The sequence below is a fragment of the Salmo salar genome, chromosome ssa01 (assembly GCF_905237065.1).
Source record: "Salmo salar chromosome ssa01, Ssal_v3.1, whole genome shotgun sequence".
Classification (NCBI taxonomy): domain Eukaryota; kingdom Metazoa; phylum Chordata; class Actinopteri; order Salmoniformes; family Salmonidae; genus Salmo; species Salmo salar.
The window spans coordinates 150,181,184-150,200,571 of NC_059442.1; the positions used below are offsets into that span (position 1 = coordinate 150,181,184).

The 19,388-nt window shown below is 41.3% G+C and overlaps 1 protein-coding gene across 1 annotated transcript in view; it reads left to right on the forward strand.

Moving 5' to 3' along the window:
* The window catches only part of LOC106568017 (GDNF family receptor alpha-2), a 74,705-nt gene extending 56,284 nt beyond the window's left edge, over window positions 1–18,421 (forward strand). The window contains exons 6-10 of the mRNA XM_014138011.2: window positions 11,596–11,705; window positions 12,523–12,663; window positions 12,900–13,084; window positions 13,902–13,949; window positions 14,990–18,421. Of these exons, the coding sequence (XP_013993486.1) occupies window positions 11,596–11,705; window positions 12,523–12,663; window positions 12,900–13,084; window positions 13,902–13,949; window positions 14,990–15,124 (619 nt within the window). The 3' untranslated portion in view covers window positions 15,125–18,421. The remainder of the gene's footprint in view (window positions 1–11,595; window positions 11,706–12,522; window positions 12,664–12,899; window positions 13,085–13,901; window positions 13,950–14,989) is intronic.
* Window positions 18,422–19,388: the final 967 nt, after the last annotated feature.

Genomic DNA, 19,388 nt, shown 5'->3' on the forward strand with positions numbered 1-19,388 from the left:
ACCAAAAGGGTAGAGCACGGATAGTGGAGGCCAGAGAAAAATCCCCTGGAGAGTGACCATTGTGAAGGGTCACTTCTACGTGGGCCGTCCTCTGGACGGGGAACTGTCACCGGAAGCTCTGGACGGGGAACTGAAATCGGACAGTGTGGTTAGATTAACGAGAGTCTTGTCTTTAAAATGGTGTAATATAGTCGTATGTTTGAGAAATTGAAGTAATAGCATTTCTAAGGTATTTGAATATCGCGCCACGGGATTCCACTGGCTGTTGAGTAGGTGGGACGATTTCGTCCCACATACCCTAGAGAGGTTAACACCATAGTGTCCGCAAAGCTCATCACTAAGCTAAGGACCCTGGGATTAAACACCTCCCTCTGCAACTGGATCCTGGACTTCCTGACGGGCCACCCCCAGGTGATAAGGGTAGGCAACAACACATCTGCCACGCTGATCCTCAACACTGGGGCCCCTCAGGGGTGCTTGCTTAGCCCCCTTTTGTACTCACTGTTCACCCATGACTGCATGGCCAAACACGACTCCAACACCATCATTAAGTTTTCTGACGACACAAAAGTGGTAGGCCTGATTACAGACAGCGATGAGGCAGCCTATAGGGAGGAGGTCAGAGACCTGACAACAACTTCTCCCTCAATGTGAGCAAGACAAAGGAGCTGATCGTGGACTACAGGAAAAGGTTGGCCGAACAGGCCCCTATTAACCTCTCTAGGGTCGGCGGGACGAAATCGTCCCACCTACATAACAGCCAGTGTAATCCCGTGGCGCGTTATTCAAATACCTTAGAAATGCTATTACTTCAATTTCTCAAACATATGACTATTTTACACCATTTTAAAGACAAGACTCTCGTTAATCTAACCACACTGTCCGATTTCAAAAAGGCTTTACAACGAAAGCAAAACATTAGATTATGTCATCAGAGTACCCAGCCAGAAATAATCAGACACCCATTTTTCAAGCAAGTATATAATATCACATAAACCCAAACCACAGCTAAATGTAGCACTAACCTTTGATGATCTTCATCAGATGACAACCCTAGGACATTATGTTATACAATACATGCATGTTTTGTTCAATCAAGTTCATATTTATATCAAAAACCAGCTTTTTACATTAGCATGTGACTAGCATGTGACTAGCATTCCCACCGAACACTGCCGGTGAATTTACTAAATTACTCACGATAAACGTTCACAAAAAGCATAACAATTATTTTAAGAATTATAGATACAGAACTCCTCTATGCACTCGATATGTCCGATTTTAAAATAGCTTTTCGGTGAAAGCACATTTTGCAATATTCTCAGTAGATAGCCCGGCATCACAGGGCTAGCTATTTAGACACCCAGCAAGGTTAGCACTCACCAAAGTAAGATTTACTATAAGAAAAATGTTATTACCTTTGCTGTCTTCGTCAGAATGCAGTCCCAGGACTTCTACTTCAATAACAAATGTTGGTTTGGTTCAAAATAATCCATAGTTATATCCAAACAGCGGCGTTTTGTTCGTGCGTTCAAGACACTATCCGAAAGGGTAAATAAGGGTGACGAGCATGGCGCAATTCGTGACAAAAAAATTCTAAATATTCCATTACCGCACTTCGAAGCATGTCAACCGCTGTTTAAAATCAATTTTTATGCCATTTTTCTCTTAAAAAAGCGATAATATTCCGACCAGGAATCTGCGTTTAGGTAAACAGACGAAAGAAAATAAAGCATTCGGTCGACTCGGGCACGCGCCTAAGCCCATAGTACTCTGATCGGCCACTTGCCAAAAGCGATAATGTGTTTCAGCCAGAGCCTGCCTCGATATCGTTCAGCTTTTTTCTGGGCTCTGAGAGCCTATGGGAGCCGTAGGAAGTGTCACGTTATTGCAAAGATCCTCAGTCTTCAATAAAAAGAGCCAAGATGAAACACAATTCTTCAGACAGGCCACTTCCTGCATGGAATCTTCTCAGTTTTTGGCCTGCCATATGAGTTCTGTTATACTCACAGACACCATTCAAACAGTTTTAGAAACTTTAGGGTGTTTTCTATCCAAAGCCAATAATTATATGCATATTCTAGTTACTGGGAAGGAGTAGTAACCAGATTAAATCGGGTACGTTTTTTATCCGGCTGTGTCAATACTGCCCCCTAGCCCTAACAGGTTAAAATGGTTTGAACTTTGAATCTCAATACGAGCTGGAGACGATAAAATCACCTCCCGGACAATCACTGGTACGGCTGATTAGCTGTCCTAAGGAAGGTATATTCGGGAAGTGAATTGAAGTATGACCATCCTGTTACTGTGCTCAAACCATCGTATTACGCTACTCTCATCACACCACTGGGGAACCAGTCTGGCTAGCCTATCTTCAAATAAGTATCTTCAAGAGCGAATGGAAGGAAAAGAAAATCATCTCTGTAGTTCTGTTCAGGACTACACGACAAGTCACTGGATACCGGACAACAGTAGAGTTGTTGGAACCATTTCGACAATCAGAGCCTTACAAGCGTCCCGCGAAAAGGCCCAACCCCCTTTCCAAGGCTGCCCCGTTCACCGAGAGATCCCAGTTGAACCCAGGAATTTCATATAAATACATTCATGACTTCTTGCTCAAAGTGGGTGGTGGTTTGTGTGCGAAATATTTGGTGATTGTAGGTGAGAGTAGTTTCTGAATGTGGCAATGTTAAGTGTCTCTGTCCCTCTTTCCCTCTCCATCTGTTCTTTAACAAGTATCCATAAGCTGTAGACCACACTACCTACCAAGAGAGTTTTCATCTGTATTCTTTGTAGCTGTTTACATACCACCACAGTCAGAGGCTGTCACTAAGACATCATTGAATGAGCTATATTCCACCATAAGCAAACAAGAAAACACTCACCCAGAGGCGGCGCTCCTAGTAGCCGGGGACTTTAATGCAGGGAAACTTAAATCTGTTTTACCAAATTTCTATCAGCAGCTTAAATGTGCAACCAGAGGAAAAAGAACTCTGGACCACCTTTACTCTACACACAGAGACGCATACAAAGCTCTCCCTCGCCCTCTATTTGGCAAATCTGACCATAATTCTATACTCCTGGTTCCTGCTTACAAGCAAAAATTAAAGCAGGAAGCACCAGTGACTAGATCAATTAAAAAGTGGTCAGAGGAAGCAGATGCTAAGCTACAGGACTGTTTTTCTAGCATAGACCGGAATATGTTCCCGGGATTCCTCCGATGGCATTGAGGAGTACACCACATCAGTCACCGGCTTCATCAATAAGTGCATCGATGACGTCGTCCCCACAGTGACCGTACGTACCCCAACCAGAAGCCATGGATTACAGGCAGCATCCGCACTGAGCTAAAGGCTAGAGCTGCCGCTTTCAAGGAGCGGGACTCTAACTGGAAGCTTATAAGAAATCCCGCTATGCACTCCGATGAACCATCAAACAGGCAAAGAGTCAATACAGGACTAAGAGCGAATCGTACTACACCGGCTCTGACGCTCGCTTGATGTAGCAGGGCTTGTAAACCATTACAGACTACAAAGGGAAGCACAGCCGAGAGCTGCCCAGTGACATGAGCCTACCAGATGAGCTACTTCTGTACTTGCTTTGAGGCAAATAACACTAAAACACGCATGAGAGCACCAGCTGTTTCAGAAGACTGTGTGATCACTCTCTCCGCAGATGAAGTGAGTAAGACCTTTAAACGGGTAAACATTCACAAGGCCACAGGGCCAGACGGATTACCAGGATGTGTACTGCGAGCATGCGCTGACCAACTGGCAAGTGTCTTCACTGATATATTCAACCTCTCCCTGTCCGAGTCTGTAATACTAACATGTTTTAACCTGTTAGGGCTAGGGGGCAGCATTGACACGGCTGGATAAAAAACATACCCGATTTAATCTGGTTACCACTCCTACCCAGTAACTAGAATATGCATATACTTATTACATATGGATAGAAAACACCCTAAATTTTCTAAAACTGTTTGAATGGTGTCTGTGAGTATAACAGAACTCAAATGGCAGGTCAAAACCTGAGAGATTCCTTTACAGGAAGTGGCCTGTCTGACCATTTGTTGAACTTCTTTTCCATCTCTATCATTTACTAAGGATCTCTGCTCTAACGTGACACTTCCCACGTCGTCCATAGGCGCTCAGAGCCCGGGAAAAAACAGAATGTCGTCATTCCAGCCCCAGGCTGAAACACATTATCGCCTTTCTCAAGTGGCCGATCAAGAGACACTGGCTTATGCGCGTGACCCCGACCGCCCCCGCCTTTGGGATTTTTTCCTCTGTTTGCCGAAAAGGAGATTCCCTGTCGGAATATTATCGCTTTTCTACGAGAAAAATGTCGTAAAAATTGATTTTAAACAGCGGTTGACATGCTTCGAAGTACGGTAATGGAATACTTAGAATTTTATTGTCACGAATTGCGCCATGCGCATGACACTTCTTTACTATTTCGGATAGTGTCTGGAACGCACGAACAAAACGCCGCTATTCGGATATAACGATGGATTATTTTGGACCAAACCAACATTTGTTATTGAAGTAGCAGTCCTGGGTGTGTATTCTGACGAAGACAACAAAAGGTAATGAAACTTTTATAATAGTAAATATGATTATGGTGAGTGCTAAACTTGCCGGGTGTCTAAATAGCGAGCCCGTGATGCCTGGGCTATGTACTTAGAATATTGCAAAATGTGCTTTCACCAAAAGCTATTTTAAAATCGGACATATCGAGTGCATAGAGGAGGTCTGTATCTATAATTCTTAAAATAATTGTTATGCTTTTTGTGAACGTTTATCGTGAGTAATTTAGTAAAATGTTAGCGAATTCCCGGAAGTTTGCGGGGGTATGCTAGTTCTGAACGTCACATGCTAATGTAAAAAGCTGGTTTTTGATATAAATATGAACTTGATTGAACAAAACATGCATGTATTGTATAACATAATGTCCTAGGGTTGTCATCTGATGAAGATCATCAAAGGTGAGTGCTGCATTTAGCTGTCTTCTGGGTTTTGGTGACATTATATGCTGGCTTGAAAAATGGGTGTCTGATTATTTCTGGCTTGGTACTCTGCTGACATAATCTAATGTTTTGCTTTCGTTGTAAAGCCTTTTTGAAATCGGACAGTGTGGTTAGATTAACGAGAGTCTTGTCTTTAAATGGCTGTAAAATAGTCATATGTTTGAGAAATTGAAGTAATAGGATTTTTAAGGTTTTGAAAATCGCGCCACAGGATAGCAGTGGCTGTTACGTAGGTGGGACGAATTCGTCCCGCCTAGCCTAGAGAGGTTAAGCAGACCACCATAGTCCTGTGCCCAAGAACACTAAGGTAACCTTGCCTAAACGACTACTGACCCGTAGTACTTACGTCTGTAGCCATGAAGTGCTTTGAAAGGCTGGTCATGGCTCACATCAACACCATCATCCCAGAAACCCTAGACCCACTCAATTTGCATACCGCCCCAACAGATCCACAGATGATGCAATCTCCATTGCACTCCACACTGCCCTTTCCCACCTACACAAAAGGAACACCTATGTGAGAATGCTATTGATTGACGACAGCTCAGCGTTCAACACCATAGTGCCCTCAAAGCTCATCACTAAGCTAAGGACCCTGGGAATTTAATAACATTTGATTTGATGTTGTTGTCATTCCGTTAGGGACCTTTTCAGCGTATTATGTCTCCAGTCAATAACCAGTGCAGAGTGTGTGTGTTTATCCTGTGTTCCCATTTAATTAGCTAGTAAATAAACAATTTAACCAATTTCTGTAGTACTGAATCATCAGTAAGACTCGGGTTTTTGCAGATGCAAGGAGGTTATGACTGTTCAGAATGGTGATATGATACGAGGATATGATTAATAAGTTGACTGTTTATGGATATGATAGTTAACCTCTATGGGCTAGGTGGGACGCTAGCGTGCCACCCGTGGTGCACTCCATCAACAGCAGGTGCATTTCAAGAGCGGCAAATTTGAATCCAAATAAATGTCAAAATTCAAATTTTTCAAACATACAACTATTTTACACCCTTTGAAAGATAAACATCTCCTTAATCTAACCGCGTTTTACGATTTCAAAAAGGTTTTACGGCGAAAGCATAAATTTAGAGTATGTTAGGACAGTACATTTACAAGAGTTGTGTGTAATGTTTTGTCAATTCAAAGACAGGGTCACCAAAACCATAAAACCAGCTAAAATGATGCACTAACCTTTTACAATCTCCATCAGATGACACTCCTAGGACATTATGTTAGACAATGCATGCATTTTTAGTTCTATCAAGTTCATATTTATATCCAAAAACAGCGTTTTACTATGGCATTGATGTTGAGGAAATCGTTTCCCTCCAATAACCGGCAGTCAAGTCAGCGTCACAAATTAAATAATTAAAATTAGAAAACATTGGTAAAATATTATATTGTCATTTAAAGAATTATAGATTTACATCTCTTGAACGCAATCAACTTGCCAGATTTAAAAATAACCTTACTGGGAAATCACACTTTGCAATAATCTGAGCACTGCGCCCAGAAAAATACGCGTTGCGATACAGACTAGACGTCATGTTGTGGAGATCTAAAATCGAAAATACTATGTAAATAATCCATTACCTTTGATTCTCTTCATCAGATGTCACTTCCAGGTATCACAGGTCCATAACGAATGTAGTTTTGTTCAAAAAAGCTCATCATTTATGTCCAAAAATCTCCGTCTTGTTAGCACATGATCTAAGCCAGCCGGACTTCTCGTCATGAACGAGGGGAAAAAATATATTTACGTTCGTTCAAACATGTCAAACGTTGTATAGCATAAATCATTAGGGCCTTTTTAACCAGAACATGAATAATATTCAAGGTGGACGAATGCATACTCTTTTATAACGTATTGGAACGAGGGTACCCAACATGAACTCGCGCGCCAGGTGTCTAATGGGACATCATCGTTCCATGGCTCTTGTTCGGTCAGATCTCCCTCCAGAAGACTCAAAACACTTTGTAAAGGCTGGTGACATCTAGTGGAAGCAATAGGAAGTGCCAAAATATTCCTCAGCCCCTGTGTTTTTCAATGGGATTGGTTTAAAGGTAATACAACACATCAGGTATCCACTTCCTGTCAGAAAATGTCTCAGGGTTTTGCCTGCCAAATGAGTTCTGTTATACTCACAGACACCATTCAAACAGTTTTAGAAAATTTAGGGTGTTTTCTATCCATATGTAATAAGTATATGCATATTCTAGTTACTGGGTAGGATTAGTAACCAGATTAAATCGGGTACATTTTTTTATCCAGACGTGCAAATGCTGCCCCCTAGCCCTAACAGGTTAATGTTAAAGTCAAGTCACGACACTGCACACCCAGTAGCTAGATCTCTAGGAGCAAGATTGGTCATGCATATTCTAGGTCTATGCATTGTTACTTTTATCAGTATTTTTGTAGTCCTACAACCAATTCTAACAGTAAAGCAATGACATATTTAATCCATTGGAGATATACCCTTCAGTCTCTCCAGGATTTAAGACTTTCTCTGGGACCTTCATCCGCAGACAGGGTTTAGCAGCTTTCACAGGTCTCTGTATCTGAGGTTAGGAAACATAGAAATTAGCACCTCCTGCTGCTAATGTTACTATCCATGCAGGCAATGCTGCCCGATGCGATGCTTCTTTGGGAAATCTATAAACTAACATTTTCTAAAATAGATTTGCCCAGTTCACAAGGACCAACCCACCCACGAATAATGTTGTCAAAATGCAAATTTTGGCTTTGAGAAAACAACTAGAATAAGCTAGCTAGCTAGCTAGCTGTTTACAAACACACCAGAAGGTCTTTGGGGTTCTAGGGTTCACTTCCTCTCCTCCTCAAAAAGCTGTTAAAGCTGTGGTATGTATAACTCTTTTGGCGGCCTGACCAAATTCACATAGAAATGTGTATTATAGATTTGTCAATTTTATTGAAATCAAGTCCTAAGAAGTGGTAGATCTGTTCTATGTGCACTATTTCAATGTTTCCCGTTCTTAGGTTCTGTACACCAGCTTCAAAAAGCTGAAAATACAATATTTTTCGTTACTGAAAATATTTCACAGCGGTTTAGATGGTACAATGAGTATCTACACAATGACTGCTTGTTTTGTCACATAAACTGGAACCATTCGAAATTTTGCAACCAGGAAATGGCGGAGTGGACTGTGAGAATGAGTGATGGGACGATTGATACCTGCGCTCCAATGCAGTTTCCAAAGTACTACTGAACTAACACGTAATGATGCTTGTTGCAAAGTAAATATTATCACATGATCAATGACGTACGAAACTTTGTTTGATCATGTGGTTTTTCAAATCGTGTTGCAAAAATGCAAGATCCCACTGATTTCAATGTCGTTACGGTTCTTTCTTCGATTCCAAGCTGCTTTCAAACACTGACATCTACTGGTCACCGTGCTTACACATTTAAATGTTTTTATGTAGTGTCACCTGAATGGTAGCAGGTAGAGTTGGGGTCCCGGGGATCAGGACACTCAGACTACAGGGAATGGGGTCGAATCGTTGCATAGGCATATTATTTTGAAAATCGTTTTATGTGACACCACACTTTCTGCACATTGTTATAAACAGTTAGTTTTATTGAGTAAAGTATCTGTCTTAAGCATCCTATATAATGCCACTGATTCAGTTTTGACAATAAAAAAAGGGATTCAAAACAAAAAAGGGAAGCATGATGGAAGGTGCAACTATGTAATGGTAACTGATTGGAGGCTACTAAGACTCATAACTAACTGCTGTGCCATGGCCATTTGATGAATATTGTGGAAAAACATTACTTTATATTAACATCAAACGCTGCTTTTCATTGCTGACCAGAAGATGTCACTAATCTGTATTGTGTTAAAAGCTCAGAGTAATGAATCGTTTTTCAGCACAATTTGGTGAAAGCCCTAAAGGCTTGACTAGTGAGAATGGATGGTGTAGGAGTAGAGAGTTGACTCTTCATGGGGTTGAGACTCTTCAACAGTCATCCGTACAAAACAAGAGAAGGATTCAGATTAACATGGAACCGTAAAAGATAATAACATGACATGTTTTTAAAATGCGCAAAGATAGTATTGTAGTTTAAGGGTTTTTTAGACGGTGGATGGATGACTCACTTTGTAGACAAACACTGGATGAATACCGATTACAGTTTTTCTGGCTTAATGATGAACCAGAGAGGAAGAGAGAGGCCCAACACAGCGGTAAATCTGTCTCCCTCCAGCAGGTGGCGTTTTTTTGTAGTTTCGCCCACCAAACAAGGTGTTTTTGTATGGAGGCCAATGAGAGAGTGCGAATTTGGTCAACCAAAAATGAATGGCTTATAAGCAATGTTTTGAATATTCAAAAAAGGTTTACAATAATTAGATATATCCACCAATCCAAAGAAAGGATAGGCAGGAGCTAGACAGCTCGCTGTGCCGTTGGTGGACAACTACTCCCATTGTTATGGCAGTGTCGTATCTGTGACTATCATTAAATGTGAAGACTGTTATTTTCTCAAACCAATTCTCTGTGTGTAATTATTATTAAACTAATCATGTAAACTTTAATTAACTAGGAAGTCGAGGCACCACGGGAAAATGTTTATACAGTCTCCATTTCCCGAATCAACTCGTCAGATATCTTATCGATTAGTCTTCTATTAATGTGTCATTATTTCCTCATCAGTTCTCATTACTGAATGTCGCAAACCCTTGGATATCTGCATGAACCCTAGTCTCCATGAATGAATCAACGATATACAAATTGGCTTAATTATTTATTTACTAACTAACTAGACGAATCACAGAAATACATAAACAAACAATATAGTTATTGGTAACTAACACAATGCATTCATAAGTCCCTAGTTGGCTAAACCGTTATGGCGGCTTGGTAGACAATGGAAAGGGGTGGGGACAGATAAAACGTGGGAAAGACAAAATGTATTCACTACACATAGTTGATAATTATATTAATTGAAATGCTAATCCATTGCACATCAACGGCCGCTCATTCGAAAATGATTGCAATGTATATATTTACGCCCATATGTCGTTGTTGTCTTCTCTGTTGGAATCGCTGGTCCATCTGCTGGAGAGTCAGTTCATCAGAGAGTCTCTGGTTAACTTCCCCAGAAGTCACTATGTCTTTCGTAGTTGTCGCTTTCTCAGCGGCTCTGGATAGTGTCTGTTATAATGGTTACGTCAGGCGTACAGATGGTCGTTGCATAGAATAGATGCTTCCGTGGTTGTCAGTATTCTCGTACTAGACTTACGTAATTTCCAGCTGCAGACTAGTAATTCTATGTCTAGGATTTGCTCTTATTCTGTAGTGATCGATAGTCTCAGAGTTTAATTAACCATTTCCAGCCGTGTAGCCAACACTACACGCCGTCTGGTCTCCTGGGCCTATAGAGTTGTAGTTCTTAACCATTTCAACATGTAGCATCAGTTCTATATTTTCTGGTCTAATGTAAATTTTGTCAGGAGTGGATATATACACTTCTGAGAAAAGGGTGGTCCATGACGCCAACGTAATGCCTATGCTCACATGGGCGTGGCCACTGATTTGGTTAACTTTATATGAAAACCTATATTTTCTCATTTAGAAGGTCAACATGACATTACATCTTTCACAAATAGTTTCATGTTTAATCACATATGTTTCACAATATTTAGATGTAAACCCATAATTAAGAAGTATACACAACCAAAGACACAGTAATGAGTGTTTCTTGTTCTTCATTAGATCACCAAATTACACAAACTCACCAAGACTGTTAATTAAGTGTCCATGGACCACTCCCACATTCTCAAAAATATAAATATTGTTTAATTATTCAAACTTTTGATGTCCAAGGGTCTCTCTGTGTTCCACTGTTTACATTCCAATCTCGAACACTACAGAGCATAGAGGCAGCGTATTTTATGACCGGCATAAAACAGCCGACTTCCCGCTCTCCCCCTCTACGAGAGAGGATGTTAAGATTGGATGAAGTTCATGTCAAAATTATATATATTTTTTTGTTGCATTTTAGCTAACCCTTTAACTAACTTGAACCTAATTCTCCTAAGTTGCTATGTTAATTGTCCTAACCTGCTGCATAAGTTCTCCTAACCTGCTACGAAAAGTAAATTCTGACAAACGGTATACCATCTAGTCTAGTCAAAACCTAGTTACAGCCATGCATCAACTCAACCATTTTGTATTCTATTCCAACAAATAACTAACATACAACTAATCAGAAAAGTGCAAAGTAGTTTCTAGGTAGATCATTCATTAACATTACAATTCAGAACAACTGATTCACAATATCTTAGAACTATACAACAGTCACGTAGAAAACAATATCTCCCATAAAATAACCCTACAGTATGATCATAGACCGTACTGCAAGTAAAATGGTAAAATGACCATGTATTTGGTATTTTATAAGAATCCCCATTAGCTGTTGCAAAAGCGGCAGCTACTCCTCCTGGGGTCCACACAAAATATGAAACATATTACAGAATTACATAATACAGAACATCAATAGACAGCTCAAGTGTGTGTGCCTGTGTGTGTGTGCATGTAGATCAAGACTGGCTGATTTCCATACGAATTGTCAGATGACTGGTCACTCCATCACCAGCTGTCCCCATGATAACTACCATGGCTGCCTCATGGCCTACGTAGGCCTCATTGGTGAGTACACACACAAACACGCACGCATGCACACACGCACACACACACACACACCTAGCCGAAAATCTGAAACGCCCTTGAAATTTAAATGACTACCACAAAGATGGCCGCCGGTCCACTCATCGTCGAATGTCAACTTAAATGGTCATGTCTGTTCTATTATCTGTGTTTCTATGATTTCAAAAGGTTTCCTATGGAAGTTTGACAATATAATTTAAAAACAACAGATATTCCCATTCAAGTTAACATTCTCTGATGTGTGGACCTCCAACCATCTTTGTGGTACCTTTTGAAAGTCAAAATGTATAATTTATTCCCATTTTATCAGCCAAAACATGACACCCACCATGTATTCAAGAGCATGTTGTGTCTCAACCGATGTCGGACACAACACAAAAACCTTTGATGTAAAATAAGTTACAACATATGGGAATATGAAAAAATCTGAGTTTAGGCATGTTTAGATAATTGACATTTAGGTGAAAAAATGACATTTTATATATATATATATATATATATATATATATATATATATATATATATATATATATATATATATTTGACATTCAGGTCCAGAAAGTCACTTTCAGAGCACTTCTACAATGGGCTAATATGTATGGAACGTTTCATTCAAATCAAAAGGGGTGCTGTCAAAAAAGTGATTGAATTGAAATGGATTAACCCAAAAGATTATAATTTTTTTACACACACTTTCTCCATATTACAGCAATTTGATGTAGAGGTTTCTATCCCAGCAGAAGTGTTCTTCAAACATACTCTTGGTCCTTACTATCATCCCCCTTCCCTCTCTCTCCAGGGTCTGATGTGACTCCTAACTACATGAACAGCAGTCCCAGTAACAGCACCATCTCTCCCTGGTGCTCCTGCAGAGGGACTGGCAACCAGGAAAATGAGTGTGACGCCTTCCTCAGAGACTTCACACACAACACCTGCCTCAGTGAGTGGAGTGCCAACGTGTGTGTGTGTGTATGTGTGTGTGTGTGTGTGTGTGTGTGTGTGTGTGTGTGTGTGTGTGTGTGTGTGTGTGTGTGTGTGTGTGTGAGAGAGAGGTCCCTAGGTGTTTTTTTTGTTTTTTAAATATCAGTGACCTAGCTACAATACCTGCACTCCATCTTGCCTCTCTTAAAGTCACAACCTGTCTCTTCTCTCCTTTTCTCCTGCCTGTTTTTGTAGAGAATGCCATCCAGGCGTTTGGCTATGGTCCAGAGGGGAGTGTACTTCCTGTTATAGAGTCTTTGGCCACGCCCTTTCCTCCCATACAGCCACCACTGAACTCTAAGCCCGCCCCCTCGCTCCATGCCAATGAAATCAAGCCTCAGGACAGCACCTGTGTTTTCTCAACCTGCGCCAACCTTAAGGTGTGTGTGTGTGTGTGTGTGTGTGTGTGTGTGTGTGTGCGTGTGTTTAGTGACGTTGGTTCAGGTGAAGTAGTGTATCTACTTTCATAGCGGATATTGGGCATAATCTATGAATTATTTAATTATCTGAAATATCTGGTCCTGCCGCTCTATATATAAGTCTAACTGGAATGGAGCATGGAGGGGGGAATACACACAGAAATAATACACAAAGGTAACAGTGTGAAATAGAATGGAATTATTCATGCTGTTTGTATATGCATACATACATGGGTGTGTACGTGTGTGCGTTCGTGCATGATTTTGCATGTGTATACTGTAGTGTATGTTTAAACTGTCAGAGCCCTGCAGCTGGGAGTCTAATCCCAGGACTGCTGCCTCCTGCACAGAACTCCTGACATTCAGACTGATCATGTAGAGGGCAGGGGGAGGTGTGTTTAATAACGTTAACTAGTTATTTCTCTCTCAGTTTTCTGCTCTCTATTATTCTTTTCATTTCCTGGCCATGAAAACAGCTCTTCGTGTTCTGAGAAGAGATAAGATTTGATTGGCTCTTCCAGCCAGGCGACGGGCGTGGATATGCTAATGAGACCCAGAGAGGGGCTGATGGGAGAGGGAGATAACTGGAGATGCTGGCGTGCGCACGAGAGAGAGAGTGAGAGAGAGAGTGAGAGAGAGAGAGTGAGTGAGTGAGTGAGTGAGTGAGTGAGTGAGTGAGTGTGAGAGTATAGGCTACATTACATGAGTCTGGTGAGTGTGTTCTTGTTGCTCATGCTGTGTGTAAGTCAATGCTGATGGTGTATGTTTTTTTTTACAGGATGGAGAACAAAAGTGCATTCCTTCCAATGACTTTAAGTGTGAAGAGGTGAGTGTGAGTGTCTGTGCATTAGAGTCTGTGAATTTGAGTGAGTGAGTGAGTGAGTGAGTGAGTGAGTGAGTGAGTGAGTGAGTGAGTGAGTGAGTGAGTGAGTGAGTGAGTGAGTGAGTGAGTGAGTGAGTGAGTGAGTGAGTGAGTGTGTGTGCATGCGTGTGTTTGCATGTGTGCGTTTGTGTGTGTGTGTGTGCTTGCATGTCTGTCTCTGACAGAACTAATAGCAGGTTGTAGGAAAGCAACACATTTCACATTATTGTCTGTTGTAGGTGTTTTTGAGACCCTATGTTGCTCCTCCTGCTGTGACTCCTCTTTCAATAATACCTTAATGGTTAAGGGTTAAGTTTTGGGATAAAACAAAACAATTAAGTCTACCACTGGGATTGAACACACAACCATAGGAGTCAGAGCTTGTGGCTTATACCCATCCACCATCCCTGTTCACAATGCTTTAGCAAAACCCAAGCCTACTTGATGGTATTAGCGCTCAACGCTGCCCCTAGTGGCATTTTATTTACATGGAATCTCCCAACATCCTCTGGAAATGGATGGATGTTCAATTTCAAAGTGAATCTTGAGCAACCTGGTTGAAATCGCTCCTCCTGCTTTGTAACACTCGTCCACATTCTGTCCATTTGTCGTATCTAGTTTACTGTTCTCTGCATCTCCATCTCCAAAAAAATGAAAAAAAATTGTAAAGTGGTTGTTCCACTGGATATCATAAGGTGAATGCACCAATTTGTAAGTCGCTCTGGATAAGAGCGTCTGCTAAATGACGTAAATGTAATGTAAATGTACTCTGTCCATCCATCTTTAACTATCTTCATCACTCTGTTCATCCATCCATCTATTCACTCATAACTCAATCCTGTCTTTCCCATCTTTCTCTCATCTTCTCTCTCTCCTCAAAACACATTTACATCTTATGTTTAATTCTTTCTCCCCCTCTTTCTCTTTATTTCTCTCTCTCCCCCTCTCTCTCTCTCTCTCTCTCCCTCTTTCTCTCTCTCTCTTTCGTTTTCTCTCTCTCTCAGGCGTTATTGGCACAGGATTCTAAGGGAGAAGAGGGTAGAGCCCAGCACTCTGCAGCAGCCCCTGGAACCCTGATTGTGAGAGAGTGTGTGAGTGTGTGCATGTCCATGTTGGGGCTTCTGCTCCAGGCTCTGTAGTACACACGTACACTCCTGACTGCTGACCTCAAAACTCTGTCCTCGGGGTCAGACAGGAAGCCCAAACGCCACCCACAGGATGTTCTGTGACATCACATCCTCCACTACCATGTCAAAACAACAACATCAACAGAAAAACTGAGCGAAGATGAAAGCAGAGTAGAAGAAAGGAGGAAAGGTATTGGAGAAGTGATGAGATGAGGAGGGTAAGAGAGAGAGGACAGAGAAGAGACTGGCACTCATTCTACAGAGAGACAAAGAGAAGGAGAGAGAGGAGACAGATGCTGGATGGATGATTCTACACAGGCCCTGTCCTATCCTCCCACCCTGAACACTGTGGACTCTCAGGTCTGCATTACCACCCTTTGTCTTGGTGTTTCTGAGTGTATAGACACTTTGGCTGAGATGGCAGTTCTGATGTCTAACTGATAGAGTGCAGAATGAGTTGGTGAAGTGTGCTGCCAAAAGATGCACTTCCTAAAAATCTGATGGGACACTGCACCTCCAGAAATTCATCCTCTTATGCATTTTAAAAGAAACTGTAAACAGGGTGCGCGTTACGGGGGAGATGTGGGGGGGGCTCAGCTCACCTGAATGAGACGTTAGCTCCCTTATGTGCAACTAAAGTCAAACTTTGGGGGGTCGCTAAATAATGCTAATTTAACTATTCTCCTATTTCTTTAAAATGCAGTGGTAAATATGTTTTACAGTGGTAAATATGAGAATAAAAGCTTCCAAATGAAACAAACACCCCTATCTCTCTGTCATAGTTTAAACCATATATTTCTATGTAGAGGAGCTGTTCACTTAGTACTGCTGAATTTTGGCCTCAGCTGAGCTCCTTTACGCATAGATTTTCCTTTGTACTTCCTCATTTGAGGAAGTCCTTGATAAAAATAGCCTTTATTCCAATGCATTAGATGTATTTGTTGATTTATCATTGTTTTATTTTGTCAGTCAGCTGTTTAGAGCGCTTATTGCTTTGTTTTTCAGGTGCGTGTGGGTACTGGTGTTCTCCGTGTCACCCGTGGCCAGAAGTACCAGACCATTTATTTAGCTTTATTATTTTCTATCAATATTTGTTTTCTTTCCTAGATGATGATGAACAACAGTATCACTAACCAACTAGCCTATATCTAGTCACCAATGTGCATCCAGTCCATACATAGAGTATACATTAATGAAAGTAGGCCTTTAAGGTGACTTGTTTGGTTAGAAGCATCTGATGTTGCCATGGCATAGGTATACATTGTTTTGGATTTATGTGCCCATGACAACTGTTTTCACATCATAAAATGTCATGTAGGCATAGTTACACTTACAGTACATTTTCAGAAATCTCCAAGATCCAGGGTACAGGGTGTAAGTTCAATGTTCTAATTCATTTGTTAAATACTTATTTATGACAAATAACACCGTCATTAATGTAATTCATGTAAGGAAAGAAAGTTACTGTTTTATGTCACACGATCTGTGAAGACTCCAAGCATTAACTCATGAGTTATGGACAGCTCATGAACTAGGATGTAAAACATGTTTTGATTCAACTCATGTATTATATTGAATGTAGGCTACCTGTTCTGCGTGTGTGTTCATGTGTGTAAAATTGCCTCGGCTGAGAGGGTAGGCTACCGGCAGTGGTGTAGGCCTAGCGGTGGGTAAACGCAAGTAAACGCTGTTTACCCACCTTTTTCTGAAAAATGCATTGAAAGTAGTCTATAGGAAGCGTTTTCACCGCGACTGGAAATAGGCTACTGGTAGGCCTATTAGAAGTTCATGGTAATACACATTATAGCCTGGTCTAGTAAGTTGACACTGTGTGTTAGGGTAACCATCCTGTTTTCCTAGGATAGTTTGAGACGCATTTTCAGGTGTCCCGACTTTTCAGGCTACAAAAAATTTCAATTCGTCAGTGAGACGCATCAATTAATGCAGGCCTAATCAATGGCAACCTCTGAATGTCATTAGACACACTGTTTGGTGTTTTGTAACAAATGTCTATTTCCATTCATCAAATGACGTGAATATACATGCAGTTTGAATGCTGGAAATTATTTTGGAGTGTACCAACATGCACAGGTAGCCTACTTTTTGAAGTGATTTGTTTGATAATCAAATTAAAATATCATGAGTGGTTGTGTTCATGCCACATTAAAAGGTCATTCATTTTTACCGTTTAAATGACATCTTCATTATTAGGCCCATAATTTTTTTTCAATAGAGACCCCCCCCCCGAATGTCATGGGGTAATTCGCACTCTGACTTTAAACCTCAAGTGTGAAGAATGGGACAGGTCAACAATCGAGGAGAGGACTAACCTGCTAGGGCCTCTTGACTCTACCTTGATTAGATGGACACTACTGGCATTGGACTAGACTGCACTGACTCTAATGTGATTGGAGCAGAAAGTCCAGATAGGAGGGACTGTTCCTCTGTCTCTGACCTTCACATCTCACACAGACAGACAGACAGACAGACAGACCCCCCCCCCCACACACACACACACACACACACACAAAACAACTCCTTAAGGATACCTTGCAGACTTTCTCCCTCAACCTCTTTAGTCCTCACTGCCTGGCAGATGGTTAATACACACACGTGCGCACACACACACATATTCCACACTCACGCGCAAACACAAACACACACAAACTTACAGAAACACGTCAAGGACACCTTGCAGACTTCTGCAGACACTATTGTAGGTTGAAGTGGTTTTCTATCTCAGTTGTGTTAAAACTGTAAAAAGAAAATAGAGTCAATGTAAAAATATGATTAAAAAAGTAAGTCTCACTACACAGTTGTGTGCGGCAGTTTGAGTGTATACATTTGTATTATATATTTGTGTGTGTGTGTGTGTGTGTGTGTGTGTGTGTGTGTGTGTGTGTGTGTGTGTTATAATTGTGTGCATTATACCTCTGAAACTCTGTGGAGTATTTTTCTATGTTGGAGTGTGAGGCTAGTGGAGATCCAGAACACGGACAGAGGCGTGACACACACTTGTTCTCCAGGGAATGTGTGTAAATCATCTGTTGCCATGGATACTGGTGGTGCCAACACTCATCTCTGTCAGGTCTTACTGTACTTGTCATCTTTTCTTTTCCTGCTGTGAGAGAGAGAAAAAAGAGAGTGAGAGAAGAAGAGGGGGAGAGAGAAAATGAGAGAAAAGTAAGAGACGAAAGGACAGGAGGGGAGGATTATAAGGTGCAGGTTTCTATGTACGCTTTTACTGAGGTACAGCAGTGTAAATGAAATATGTGTCTAAAGACCTGAATAAAAACATCTGTAACAATACCTGAGTTTTCTGTGTGATTGACTAATACAAACATCATTAGATCTGTATTGATGTGTGTCTATGACAACCTACTTAGTTTCAGCAAGGGGTTTCATTTAGTACAAAGACATCAGCTACTACTATGAAGTACACTACATGACCAAAAGTATGTGGACAATGTCATTGTATGCTGTAGAGTTAATATTTTCCTTTACTGGAACTAAGGGGCCTAGCCTGAAACATGAAAAACAGCTCCAGACCATTATTACTCCTCCACCAAACTTTACAGTTGGCATTTTGCATTGGGGCAGGTAGCGTTTGCCTGGCATCCGCCAAACCCAGATTTGTCCGTCTCACTGCCAGATGGTGAAGCGTGATTCATTACTCCAGAGAACGCGTTTCCACTGCTGCAGAGTCCAATGGCGGCGAGCTTTACACCACTCCAGCCGACGCTTGGCATTGCTCATGGTAATGTTAAACTTGTGTGCGGCTGCTCGGCCATGGAAACCCATTTTATGAAGCTCCCGATGAACAGTTATTGTGCTAACGTTGCTTCCAGAAGCAGTTTGGAACTCATAGTGAGTGTTGCAACCGAGGACAGACGATTTTTAAGCGCTACGTGCTTCAGCACTCGGTGTCCCGTTCTGTGAGCTTGTGTGGCCTACCACTTCACGGCTGAGCCGTTGTTGCTCCTAGACTATTCCACTTCACAATAACAGCACTTACAGTGGACTGGGGCAGCTCAAGCAGGGCAGAAATTTGACAAACTGATTGTGGGAAAGGTGGCATCCTATGACGGTGCCACGTTGAATGTCACTGACCTCTTCAGTAAGGCCATTCTACTGCCAATGTTTGTCTATTGAGATTGCATGGCTGTGTGCTCGGTTTTATTCAGCTGTCAGCAACAGGTGTGGCTGAAATAGCCGAATCCACTAATTTGAAGGTGTGTCCAAATACTTTGGTATATATAATGCCAATTTTAAGGTT